Source organism: Somniosus microcephalus, unplaced genomic scaffold (genome assembly GCF_052327205.1).
Source record: "Somniosus microcephalus isolate GS21.2 unplaced genomic scaffold, FLI_Smic_1.0 unresolved_chr4, whole genome shotgun sequence".
In the NCBI taxonomy this organism is placed as follows: domain Eukaryota; kingdom Metazoa; phylum Chordata; class Chondrichthyes; order Squaliformes; family Somniosidae; genus Somniosus; species Somniosus microcephalus.
The window spans coordinates 9,689,549-9,704,276 of record NW_028225182.1 but is presented as its reverse complement, the minus strand read 5'-3'; the positions used below and the strand labels follow the sequence as shown (position 1 = coordinate 9,704,276).

Here is a 14,728-nt window from a genome sequence, read left to right as displayed (position 1 = left end):
TGGAAATGACAACCAATGCATCCACAAACTCCATAGTTACCTCTTTTAAAAGCCTAGGATGTAGGCCTTCCGGTCCAGGGGATTTATCAGCTTGCAGTCCGATTAATTTCTCCAGTACTACTTTTTTACTAATACTAATTTACTTCAGTTCCTCATTCTCGCTGGACCCTTGGTTCTCCTTTATTTCGGGATTGTTTTTTGCATCTTCTTCCGTGAAGGCAGACAAAAAGTATTTGTTTAATTTCTCTACCATTTCCTTATTCCACTTTATTAGTTCTCCTGTCTCAGCCTGTTATGGACATATGTTTACTTTGACTAGTCTTTCCCTTTTCGCATACCTATAGAAGATTTTTAAGTCTGTTTTTATGTATCTCGCTAGTTTAGACTCATATTCTACTTTCTGCTTATTAATCAATTTCTTTATACTCCTTTTCAGAATTTTAAATCCTCCTAATCCTCAGGCTTACTACTATTTTCGGCAACATTATAGGCCTCTTCCTTTAATCTAATGCTATCTTCAATTGTTCTTGGCAGCCAAGGTTGGACCATTTTTCCTGTGTTGTTGTTATTCCTTAAGGGAATGTTGATTCATCGCGCATTATGAATTATTTCTTTAAATATTTTCCATTGCTTTCCTAATATCATATCTTTTGTTCTACATTTCCAAACTATCTCAGACACCTCGCTTCTCATACCTACGTAATTTGCTATGTTCAGGTTTAGGACCCTATTTTCGAACTTAATGAAATCACTCTCAAACGCAACGTAAATTTCTATCATATTATGATCACTGCTCCCCCGAAGCTCCATTGCTACAAGGTTATTAATTGATTTTGTCCCTTTGTACAATAGTACATATGAAATAGCGAATTCCCTAGTAGGTTACTCGACATACTGATCTAGAAATCTTTCTTGAATGAATTCCATGAACTCTTCCTCTGCGCTGTTACTGCAAATTTGGTTTGCCCAGTCTATATGCAAGTTAAAGTCTCACATGATTACTGTATTTCCCCTGTTACATGCATCTCTAATTTCCTGATTTATACTCTGCCGACACCAGAAGCACTGTTAGCGGGCCTATAAATTACTCCCACTAGTGTTTACTGCACTTCTTGTTTCGTAGCTCCAACCAAACTGATTCTACATTTTGTTTTTATGAGCCAAGATCCTTTCTCTCTACAGTCTTTATTCTCTCGTTTATTATGATGGCTATCCAGCCCCAACCCGCCTCCTTCTCCATTCAGTAAATGAAATATCCTGGAATGTTGAGTTCCCATGATTTTGAACACCTCTATCAAATCTCCTCTCAACCTCCTCTGTTCTAATGAGAACAATCCAAGCTTCTCCAATCCCTCATCGCTGGAATTATTCTTGTAAATAATTTCTGCACTCTGTCTAAGGGCTTCTCTTCCTTCATAAAGAGCGGCACACAGAATTGGATAGGATACTCCAGGTGAGGCCGGACCAGTGTTTTATAAATGACCATCATAACCTCCTTGCTTTTGTGCTTTGCATGCCTCTATTTATGATACTCAGGATCCCTTTTGATTTTTTTTAACCTCTTACCCAACCTGACCTGCCACCTTCAAAGAATTTTGCATATAGACCTCCAGGTCTCTCTGTTCATGCACCTCCTTTAGAATGTTACCCTTATTTTATTTTGCCTCTACTCTTTCTTCCTAACAAAATGTATCCATTCTCACTTTTCTGCTTTAAGTTTCATCTGCCATGTGTCCGTTCATTCCACCAGCTTGTTTATGTCGTCTTAAAGTCTACCACTACTCTCCTCACTTCCACTATACGCCCAAGTTTGTGTCATCTGAAACTTTTGAACGTCAAGTTCAATAATTGATATACTCAAGTTCAGTAATTGATATACATGAAGAAAAGCAGTGGTCGGAGTACCGACCCATGGAGAACACCACTACGTGCCTTCCTCCAATCCGATAAACAAACGTTTACAACTCTCTACTTCCTCTCATTAAGCCAACTACTTATCCATGCTGCCACTGTCCCTTTTATTCCAGTGGCATCAAGTTTACTGGCATGCCTATTACGTGGCACTTTATGAAAGCCTTTGGAAGTCCATGTACACCACAACAACCGCATTGCCCTCATCAACCCTATCTGTTACCTCATCAAAAACTCTAACAGGTTAGGTAAACACGATTTGACTTTAACAAATCCGTGCTGGCTTTACTTACTTATCACAGAAACCTCACAGTGCAGATAGAGGCCATTTCGGCCCATCGAGCCTGCACCAAATTGTCTAAGTTACTCTTAAATTTGCCTCGGAAAATAGTGTCTAAAATCTTCCCCATTATCGAGGTTAAACTGGCTGGCATGTAATTGCTGGGTTTATCCTTACACTCTTTTTTGAACAATGGTGTAACATTTGCGATTATGCAGTCTTCTGGTACCATCCCCGTATCTAAGGAGTCTTGGAAGGTTATGCCTAGTGCCTCTGGGTTTTCCACCTTTCCTTCTCGCAGCATCCTAGGATGCATCCCATTCGGTTCTGGTTAATTATCTACTTTAACAGAGCCAGCTAGTAACTTCTCTTTATTATTTTTATCTTGTCAAGTATCTCAAATACCTCCTCTCTCAATATGAGTTTGTCAGTATCTTCTTCCTTGTTAAAGACATATGCAAGGTACTCATTTCGTATCTCTGCCAGGCCCTCTGCCTCCATTTAGGTCCCAAATTAGGCACATCCCGCCTCTTACTACCCGTTTAATATATATATGCTGATAGAAGACTTGAGGATTTCAATTTATGTTAACTGCCAATCTATTCTCATACTCTCTTTTCGCCCCTCTTACTTCCTTTTCACTTAACCTCTGAACTTTCTATATTCATCCTGGCTCTCACTTGTATTCTCAACCTAACATGTAGGCACCCTTATTCTGCTTCAATTCCCTCTCTAACTCTTTCGTTATCCAGGGAGCTCTGACATTTGTTTCCCTACCATCCCCCCTCGTGGGAATGTACCTCGACTGTACCCGAACCATCTCATCTTTAAAGGCAGCCCATTGTTAGATTGCAGTTTTGCCTGCCAATCGTTGATTTCGTTTTACTGGGCCAGATCCATTGGCAGCCCAATGTAATTGGACATCCTCCAATGAAGTTTTTTTTCCTCTTGATTACACCCTGTTCTTTTCCATAGCTAATCTAAACCGTATGATACGGTGATCACTGTTCCCCAAATTTCCCCAGAAACAGAACCCTCAATGCCTCCTTCTTCATTTAGCCTGCAATGTACAGATGCATTCGCACCCGTACGACCAGATTTAGGAACAGCTTCTTTCCCAGGGCTGTCATCCTACTGAACTCCACAAATAAACACTAAAGCCTGCACATCTGCCGATGCACTTTATTATGGTCATATTTATGCTAATATATATGTACAAATGTATGTTGAAATGTTTAAGTGCCCTAATCCAAATTGTACACTCTCGGGAGCCGCAAGCCTACATTTCGTTGTACTGCACTTGTGCACTAACAATGACAATAAAAGTTGATTTGATTTGATTTGATTTGATTTGATCAAGAAAGTTCTCCTGAACACACCTCAGAAATTCTTGCTTCTCTCTGCACTTTAAACCATTACTATCGCATTCTATACTTGAAAAGTTGAAGTCCCCCATTATCACTACTCTATAGTTGTAGCACCGGTCCGTTATTTCCCTGCAAAGATGCTCCTCTATATCCGGCCCACTAGTTTCTGGCCTATAGAATAAACCTAGCAGTTTAAAGGCTGATCTATTGTTTCTTTACTCTAATCAAATAGATGATGTCCTTGACCTCAGAAGCACATCCTCTCTCTCTCCATCACTGTAATATTCCCCCTAATCAATACTACCAACCCCACCTCCATTCTTTCTTTCCCTATCTTTCCTGAACTCCTTATATCCAGGAATATTTATAACCCATCCTGCCTTTTTTGAGCCTGGTCTCAGTTATCGCCACAGTATTATATTTCCATGTGGCTGTTTGCACCTGCAGCTCACGAACCATTTTTTATCATGCTTCTTGCTGTTACACACATGCACGTTAAACCTATCTTAGACCTTCTTGTAGACTCTCTCTGAGCCAACACAATACTGTACTATTAAATATTGCAGTGCTATCTATCTCCCCCAATCCTTTGTGCCCATACAGAGTGACAGACAGACAGAGAGAGAGAGATGGAGAAAGAAAGCGAGAAAAAAAGAAAGAGGAGAAGACAGAGAGAGCGAAAAGGGAGGCACAAAGACAGGGAGACAGTCAGATTGAAAGAGAGTTAGGCAGGAGAAGCGAGTCAGATACAGAGAGAGCAAACAAGAGAGGATCAGACAGAGAGAGAGAACGGGACAAAGTTTACATAGCATTAGATAGAATATATAATAAAGAAACAGACCATTCGGCCTTACTAGTCAATGCTAGCATATATGTTCCACTCTAGCCTGCTCCCAGCATACATCATCGAACTCTATCAGCATAATATTCTATCATTTCTCCCTCAAATGCTTATCTAGACTCCGCTTAAGTGTATCTAAACTATTAGCTTCAACTATCGCATATGGTTGCGAGTTCCATAATATCTCCACTCTCTGGGTAAATAAGTTCCTATTTAATGTTCCAATTTGATTCCTTGCTGACTATCTTAAATTGATGGCTTCTAGTTTTGCCCATCACGACAAGTGGAAACAATGTCTCTCTATCTACTCGTTTATAACTTTTCCTAATTTTAAAGACTTTTAATAGGTCACTCTTCAGTCTTCTCCTTCCAACAGAAAAGAGACGCAGCCTGTTTTGTCTTATGTTCCTTGATAATTCAATTTCAAAGAAACTCTTTGCCTTCCAAATTGTTTTTCTATTTATCTCCTAATCTCTTCGTATTCCCCCTTGCCTGCTGTCCATTTACTTAGTGTATGCCTTTGTCTTTATGTCAATGTTTCCCTTATGTCTTTATTCATCCACCATTAGTGTTTAGTTTGGCCGTGCTTTTTAGTGGAATATATTTTCCTGAAATCTGTTGAATACCATTTTAGGTGTTTCACATTTCTCTTCTGCATTTTGCTTGCCAATGTTGTTGTCCATTTTAGTTGCCCAAGATCTATTCTCAACCCCTCAATCTCAATTTTAGTCCAATATATTAACCTGGTCTTATAATGCTTATGTACTTCGCAGTTACTAGCTTAAGGACTATGTTTTATGGTCACTATGCCTAGATGATCCCATCCTTTTAAGTCTGTACCTGCTCTCGTCCATTCCCAAAATCTAAATACCGCAGCGAATATTCTCTCATTGGGCTTCTACATACAGGGTTAGTAAGGAGTCTGTTAACTATTGAAGGACTTATATTACCTTATCCGCTTTACCTACCTAATCTGGCCGAATAATTTCGAGGTAGTGACCGAGAGGAAGAGAGAGAGAGAGGGGGTACCAAGGGAGGGCGGTCATAGAGAGATTGAGAGAGAGAGAGGGAGAAAGACAGATTGAGGGAGAGAGATAGGTAAAGGAGAGAAACAGAGAAAGGGAGACAGTCATATTGTGAGATAGAGAGAGTGAGAGAGAGAGACAGAGAGAGAGAGAGTGAGAGAGAGAAATTAAGAAAGAGTGCAACAGAGAGAGTGAGCAATGTAAACAGAGTGAATGAGACAATAAAAGACAGAGTGGGAGACATAGACAGAGAGTCAGAGAGAGACAGAGAGACAAAGAGAAAGAGAGACAGAGAGACAGAGAAGAGAGATACGTAGAAAAAACAGAAAGGGAGAGAAAATATATAACGGAGGATAGATAGAGGTGAAAGACAAGTAGCCTAGAAAAGAGATAGTTAAAGTGAGAGATAATGTAGAAGAGACACAATAAGTAATAAGACAAATAGAGATAACCACAGAGAAAGATAAAGAGAGATAGAGTAAGAAGAGTGTGAACCACAGATGGAGAAAGTGAGAGCGAGTCAGAGCTTGAGAGTCTGGCGAAAGAGAGACAAAGTGACAGAGCAATAGAGAGGCAGAGAGATAGAGAGGGAGAGAGGGAGAATGTCGAGGGACAGAGAGAAAGCCAGAGAGATGTGGGTTAGATAGAGCGAGAGGGAGAGACACTGAGAGAGAGAGAAAGAGCAAGAGAGAGAGAGGGAGAGAGAGCGAAAGAGAGAGACCGAGACTGAGGGTGATACACAAACAGAAAGAGAGACCGGGAGACAGAAAATGAGATTGAGATTGAATACCTTGAGAGAAGGACAGAGCCAGACAGAGAGAACGAGAGAGAGAGAGTGATAGAGAGGATGAGACAGGAAGAGAGAGACAGAGACCGAAACAGTCAGAAAGAGGGAGAGACAGAGACAGTGACAGAGAGTGAGAGACACAGAGAGATTCACACAAACATACACAGAAAGGGAACAAAAGAGAGATTGAGAGGGAAATAGAGGCCAAGAAAAAGTGAAAGGGGGACAGAGAGAGAGAGAGAGAGACAGAGACAGAGAGAGACACAGAGAAACAAAGAGGGAGTGAGACAGCCAGAGAGAAAGAGCTAGATGTAGCGAGTGTGGCAGATAGATTCAGATAAAGAGGGAGAGAGTCAGATGATGACAGAGGGAGAGGCAGACAGAGAGAGAGGGGGCATAGAGAGCGAATGAGTTCATGAAAGAAAGAAAAGGGGACACAGTGTGAAGCACATGTTGCTGGACTAATAATCCAGAGGCGTGCATTGGCAATTCGTAGAAAGGAGTTCAAAACCCACCACGGCAGTTTGTAAATTTGAATTCAGTTTAAAAAAAAAAAATACTTAAAAAAAATATCTAGTATCAGTTTTGGTATCAATGAAGCTATCGGATTGTCATAGAAACCAAACCGGTCATGATACCCTAGTCGTGTGTACATATATACTTATTGTTAGGAGTTGGATTAATCTCATATGATTAATGTTTTTGTTTTATTTTATATTGATGCTTAGCTTGCAGATTTGTACTGTGGTTAAAATTAATGAAATGGTTGAAGTCGTTCATTCCCAGAATGCTATCGGGCTCAATGTGTCAGGGTATAAGATAGCTGACTGTTCTGTTCAGCTTCTGCTGAATTTGCAGGATGTGTGATTCGTGCCTATTGAATTCTTTCTGTCGCCACATTGTGAATAGAGATAGGCAAGGCAGTCCTAAGATAGGCAGTAGGACAAGGGCTGGACTGTTAATTAAATTGGCATAAGGTTTTTTGTAATTAGTACCTCATTTATGGGGTCTTGTTCACAATAACTGTCATCATGCTATGATGATTATTTTTAGCCCCGTAAAATACTTTCATTATTTTTTTCAAAAAATTAAATATTTGTTTAAAATTTGATTGTAATTTCATGCCATTTTAAAAATGTGATTATTTAAATATATTTATTTAAAGTTTAACTGTGTTTTTTCATTTATCTCCTTTCATATATTTGACAGGTCTTCCTGTGAAATGTATGAAGGGAGCTTCGCATCTGTGATTGGCTCCATGTGATCCAAGGGATGCTGCGATCTACATGTGGCTCTGGGATATGTGGGCTCTGCGCACTTGGAGTATGGTGAGAACCAGCATTGAAACTGTGTGCGTCCTGGGAGACCACAGTTAAGGGCGCAGATTTTTCCAGATCGCAGGCCTCCGCTGGAAAATATGGGCCATTAATCTTGGAAAAGGTGCAGCGCAGGTTCAGCATTATGATACTAGGGCTAAAAGGGTTATATTATTAAGACAGGATGCATAAATTTGGTTCGTCTTCACTTGAGAACCAAATGTTGAGAGGTGATTTAATTGAGAAGTATAAAATTACGTTAAATAACAGGATTAATTAGGCTAGATACTGAGAACCTATTTCCTCTGGTGGGATATTCAGAACAACGGATCAAAAAACTAAAATTAGAGCTCGGCCACTCAGGAGTGATATCAAGATGAACTTCTTCAGAAAAACTTTAGTGGAATCTGTAAATCTCTACCCAGAGTTTTACTTTGATTAGTTTAGCAAGAGATATGGAACAATGGTGGATAAATGGAGTTGAGGAATAAATCAACAATGATCTAACTGAACGGTGAAACAGGCTCCAGTGGTGGATATGTTGCACGATGTATGGCCAACTAAAAGGAGCCTAATGAGCATGTTTCCCTTAAACTAGGATCCCAGAGCTCCTCCAATGATAACTATCCCTAGATATGGATCATGTTTAGGAACCGTTGTAGGACATTCAGCCATTTGACCCTGTTCCACCGTTCAATTTGTTCATGGTTGTTCTGAACATAAATTCAATTTACCGCCTTTCCCCTACATCCTTGTTACCTTTACATAACAAATCGACCTCAGTGTTGAATGATTCAATTCCACCCAGCATCCACAGTCTCTAAGTTTAAGATTGTGCTACTTTTTTATTGCTCCCAACAGCAGAGGAAATATTTCTGCTGTATTTAGCCTATTGGATATCGTTCACATTTTACAAACTTCGATCAGATCTCATCTCAAACTTCTATACTAGGGCATTCAAGCCAAATGTAAGCAAAGTGGCTTCATTATGTAACTTCTTTCACCCTGATATCATTCAGGTAAACCTGAGCTGTATCCCCTCCAAAACCAATATATCCTTCCTCATGATGTGTTGCCCAGAATGAAAGCATTGCTCCAGCTTAGGTCTGACCAGCACTCTATACAACTTCCACACTTTTTTATTATAGCACACTTGAGATATAAATCAACATTCCATTTTCATGCTTGATTTTTTTTTTACCTGTCGACAAGCTTTTAATAGTGCGTGCTCCTCTGTAGCTCATATTTGCTCAGCGTTTAGAAAATACTCCGTTTTATCCTTCTTGGGTCCAAATTTGATCTCCAGGCACTTGCCCATGTTGAACTCCTTTGCCATAGTTTCGCCCTCTCACTTAATCAGTCTTAAGTCACTTTGCAAATTTCTTCGGCCATCTGAACTACGTCCTGTCCCTACTAACTAATTGCCATCTGCAAACGTGAGACTACCCATCATATCACAATCACTGAAAAAAGTACAGACGAGATTGAGTTCTTGCATTGTACTTTTCATTTTTTTAATTCTGTGACAATTGCAGCAAAGGGATATTTTAACAGGCTCTTTAACTCATCTCTGTATTTGCGCTGTGTCACCGCATAAATGAAAGTGTTTGTGCTGCAACTCATGAGTTGAAACATGAAGCCTAACTCCCGTATGAACACAGGTAGAATCATAGCCCTGTAGCCCAGGTAACCCATTCGCCAATAAATACAATATATCATATATAGTGCCCATAACAGTATGAAATTCCCTGATATAGCATACAGTACAATCATGGATTTCCTGCGGTTCAACATCTCTGGGTCACTGGGACTTTCCCCACTGACTGGACACCGGAGTCGCCTGCGCGCTCTGTTAGTCACTAAAATGTACCTGACGGTTAAAGCATTGAACAGCAAGACCAAAATAAATGGTATGCATGGAGTTAAAATGTAATGAAAGAATTCAACTGCACCCCATACTTCTGAGCCTTCAACACTAGGTGTTATATAACAAAACCAGGATTGATTGATGAACCAATATTTACTCGTGTACATAAAGTACCAGAACGTATTTTTTAAAGAGAACAACACGGTAATCGTTGCTATAACCACACTCGCCGTTTTCTCCACACAGTATTTAGCTTTCAGCTTCTGGTAGCAAATGGCTATATATCGATCAAAGGTGAAACTGACCGTGAACCAGACAGAACAGTCTGTGACTGCGTACAGCAGGACGGCGTGGATGTTACAGACTGGGATGTACCTCACGAAATTGAGCTCTACATAATAAACAACAGGGATATGTCTCAGTATCAGATCAAAGATAATGACCAGAAGATCCGCTGCTGCCATGGCCACCAGGTAGCGCGTGATACATTTGGAGAGACCGCACTTTCCCCGAGACAGGATCACAATCGTCACCACGTTACCTGTAAACAATAACAAGGGAAAGGATCAGAAACAGACTGAAGACGCCTATTTGATTGTGTTACTGGTAAAAAAAAAGATATTTTGTTATTGAATTAATTGATAAAATTCAATTATTTTACCCATGTCAAGGACTGGTGACTAGAGACACTTTATTTACCATAAAATAATCAATATAAAATTTTATTAAATAAATGGGCCACATATACAAAAACATATGAATACTGTATTTAAAATGATTCAGGAAACGATTTGTGATAAATAGGGGTGCCTGGCAGCATTCAAATTGTTCAAAGCAACGTGGCTTGAAACAGGGAACCGAACAGCACCAGAATGTGTTGAGTTAACTGTCATTGTGATTTGCTTGGGATCAGTCACTCTGGATTGGTGATGGTAGCTGAGTCCTACATCCTACTCCTGATATTAAGGAGGCGAGCAGCCAAGGTTTCTGTCCCTAATCATTATTCAGTGACCCCAGGTTATGGAGGTGGAACAGTCCATGTATTAGCTCCAGTTCATTGTTCAGTATCTGCTCCTGTAAAGTAGGGGTGCAGATTTCAAGTGAGAACACGATCGGGTCAGCTTCAATGAGCTTCTTAGGACACTATCCATACTCACACTTTAAGAATAGAGACCTGTACGTGTCTGAAAGAGCGGCACATGCATTCCCAGCAAGAGTCAGCAAACTTGGTTCATATCATGGAATCGATTAATCTTACAGCACTGAAGGAAGCCATTCGGCCCATCTTTCTTGTGCCGGCTATTTAAAAAAATATCGAATTTCTCACATGATACCGCTCCTTTCCAATAGCGCTGCAATGTTCTCCCCTCAAGTATTTATCCAATTCCCTTTTGAAAGTCACTGTTCAATCTGCTTCCACCAGCCTTTCAGGCAGTGTATGCCATAACAACACGCTGCATAAAAAAAACCTTAACTCTCCTCTTGCTCTTTTGCCAATTACCTTAAATGCGTGTTTTTTTTTGGTTAGCGACCCTCCTGTCAGTGGAAACAGTTTCTTCTGACTTAATCTATCAAAACCCTTCATGGTTTTGAACTCCAGTACTTCTGCTCTTAAACATTCTCTGCTCTACGGACAACAATCTCAGTTCCTATAACCTCTCCACCTCCAGCAGGATAGAAGTGGAACCTAATGAATTGAAACAGCGACTTTAAAATGACTTGCGGAAATGAGTTCTAGATTAGCAGGGGATTATGGGAAGGGGCTGACAGAGGACGTCTTGAAAAGCAGAGGATGAGTGGAACAGTGTTCGGAACTGTTAGACTGGATCAGTATCGATTGTGATACAAGCTCGATTTGTTAGAGAGCAGCTTTAGTAACAACACCTGCAAGATATGCAGAGGGGGAGACAGTTAATGAAAATAAATATCGTAAATAACTGATAGAATACATATTCATTCATAAATCAATCAATGTCATCATTGAAACTATATTCACTAATAGTTACATGCTCAAATCATTTTTACATAAAAGCAGAAAATGCACATATTTTGCTCCAAACTGTGCAATTACACCACAAAATACTTCAAATGAACGTTTCCTACATTACAAAACTGACCACCCTTTAGAAATACCTCATTGGCTATAAAGTGCTCTGGGTGGCCCCGAGGTCATGAACGGTGCTATAAACATGCAAGTTTTTTCTTTCTCTTCTTTAATCAGTTTATAAAGTTTTATATTATGAATCATAATTTCCAAATATCATGAGGGTTTCATTAAAAAAATGCGCTCAAACATTCTGTGAGGTTTCACTCGTCTGTGAGTGATGATTGAGTTCCCAATTGATTCTAGAACATGGCCTTAAAATAAAAGAAATACTAAATCTCTAGACATAACAAACTGGGATCATTCACATTAAAATAGAACGGGCGATAATAGAAGGTTAACGTGCAGCTCTCTGTAGTTTCAGTTAACTGAGCTATATGGGCATTGGATTATATTTAGAGGCAACGATATTGAATCAAAGCACTGATGTTTAACTGATTAAGCATTTTGCTGAATGCAAACAAAACTTGAAACCATTTCCATATCCCCCAGAAACACGAGACAGTAAGAAGTAGTGTTAGCGCTACACAATGAAGAAACTGACCAGAATTCATTCAGTAGTGGGTAGTGACCAAGATTTCAAAGTGTACCTGCAATCTGAACTCAATAATTCAAAGTGAAGTTGTGCCATTTATTAAACTGAAACCGTAAATGGGAGCCCGTGTACAGTGCCTCAGTGTAACAGGCTGCATTCTCAGACAGACTAGGATTGTGAAAGGAACTAAAACAGGATAGAGTTACAAAACTCACACGGTAAACAATACTGTTAAACATAATTATTCAAATAATGCATGGTTATAATGACTTAAATGATTAAAAATAATGATATTTTACATAAATCATAATCTAACCATTGAAAAATACTGATAATAATGCAACGTGGTTGCTAAAGGAGAGTCAGACTGCTGACTTGAGCTGGATTATTTCAAATTGAACTGACCATCCGTCTATCAGGATTCGCTCTACAACTCCCCATAGCACAGTATCTCAGCAGTTAAGATCAAATTCCTGCAAGGCAGCTTTCTGGTTTGATACAAGTGCCCAATGCAAACAACGCAACACAAAATGTTCAACACAAAGAATCATCCAACAATTCTGATGGTGTTATAGACTCAAAGGACGTCGGATGCTTAATAAGACTGTAACAAATCAAACAAATGGTGAACAGTAAAGACAATGAGCTCAGAATAAGCGACTGGAGAAACAATCACGTCAGGGGAGCATGCAGCATTATTATCCACACAACAGATTCAGTACGTTTAATACAAATAACCACTGGCATTGTGAAACATATAAAGCAGAAGAGAGTTTATAGAACTAATAGTTGGATATATTAACTTACCTGGTCCATTAACAGCAGCGAACAGAGGATAACAAAAGAGAAAAATGGTCACACAACTGAACATGGTTTACAGAATTTACAACTTGATACAGTTATTTACCTGGTTCACCAATAGCAGTTAGGATGGGTTAGTGAACGGCAAGAACAATAATACATTTAATCAGGAATTACAGAAATCATTTTTGTAAAGAGTGACTTACAAGGAACACCAAAAGCTGCCAGGATTGGATAGTAAATACTCTGTATATCCCGAAAAACAAAATGTATCTTGAGCATTGCCAAAAATGACCGCCCTAATCTATCACTTTGTGTCGGACCCGAAGATCTGTGGACCTCCAGCATTTGACTCCGATTCATGTTCCCCTTTCTATGAGAATCCAAGAGTCCGCTAAAACTGTGAGATGATCCCTCTTACTTATAATACTGGAAACCCTCTCGTGAGTCAATTATGATCCATGGAGACTGACATTAGTTACATTCATTGAACAAACAGCTTCAGTTATTCCCTTGCACAAAGACACTTTTTATAGAACAATGTTCATTTAGTACATGTTATGTTAACGTCAGCGAAAAAAGAGCAGAGCACAGCAGGTTATTCGAATAAATGATTTGTAAAATAAAAGTTAATGTGAAACTGAATGCAGATTACAAATGAGCAGAGATCCGTTTACTTGTTTGAGATTGTGTGGTGTATCCTGTGAAACATGGACAATTTTAGAGTGGCGCTATTAGAATTGACACATTATCTGGATCTATACTGCTTCTATCGATCGAAAAAATCCCGAGGAAATTCCCGGGGTAATTTCAGTTCTTGGGATATTTTACACATGTTCTATGACTCTAAGACCATCTGCAAATATTATGAATTTCAGGCAACTCTCTCAGTAATAACCAATACCTGCAATCCCGTGTAAACATCTGCCCATTTTCTCGTTTACCTATAAATATTGATGCTGAACAATCCCCCGCCCCATACCCCGCATGTAATGTAAAAATCTATAGATTCTTCTGGAATTTGTATCAAATTCCACCCCCGCCCCGGCAACTACTGACGAGATTCCACAGATAACCTGTAAAGTTTGACCCTTCAAATATTGACTCAGTCCCAGAATTGTGAGGCAATAAAGGGACGGTAGATGGAACTCCCCTGATTACTAACAGAGAGCTCGGGAGGCTTGTGAGAGAGTGACATCGCTCCTGTTACCCCCTGAAAATAGTAATCGTTTTTGAGGAACGCACTTCCACTCATTCCACCACAGATCCATGTAAACATTGGTACATTCTGACCTGCCCTGTAAATATTGAATCAATCGCATGGACTCCACAAAATCTGACAATTGATCCTCGGTCTCCCACTGGGGGCTGCTTGAAAAAGAAAGCTGACGGACAACTTAAACAAACTTCCACAAACCCTTGTAAATGCTGGCTCAGTCAGGGAACTGCCTCAATGTGTAAATACCCGACTACTCCACGTAACAAATGTCACTGTCCCAGGTCATTGGTAACTGTTGATACAATGCTGGGGGATAATTACACTCCCACAGATGCCAGAACACACTGACACTTCAATTAATATTGAAAAGTTCCTGTGGAACCGACCAGTAAAATAAATCATTCCCCGACAGTTCTGTAAACTCCACAATATCCCCTGTAAATTGTGCCTCACTACTATAGACACCACACACCCTAGAGTCTGAAGGCCAGATGAATGAATGAAAGCCAGAGTAACCTGTACAAATATTGCGACACTTTCAATGATTCCAGTAGACGCTAACTTTCTCAGGACAGCCACTGGAAATAGACTCTTATAAAATTGTAGAATATAGGTACAAATAGAATCACCAAAAACAATTATATTAATATAGCCTCTTTAAAGTAATAAAATGTC

General features: G+C 39.6%; 1 protein-coding gene across 1 annotated transcript; it reads right to left on the bottom strand.

Annotated features, from left to right (window-relative positions):
* Positions 1–8,443: 8,443 nt before the first annotated feature.
* On the bottom strand, positions 8,444–13,236 carry LOC147089393 (putative G protein-coupled receptor 139). The gene is made up of 2 exons (XM_085977089.1): positions 13,041–13,236; positions 8,444–9,935 (listed from the first exon to the last, which is right to left on the bottom strand). The coding sequence occupies exons 1-2, from the start codon at positions 13,195–13,197 to the stop codon at positions 9,034–9,036; spliced, it is 1,059 nt and encodes a 352-aa protein (XP_085833215.1). The 5' UTR covers positions 13,198–13,236; the 3' UTR covers positions 8,444–9,033.
* Between the last annotated feature and the right edge of the window lie 1,492 nt (positions 13,237–14,728).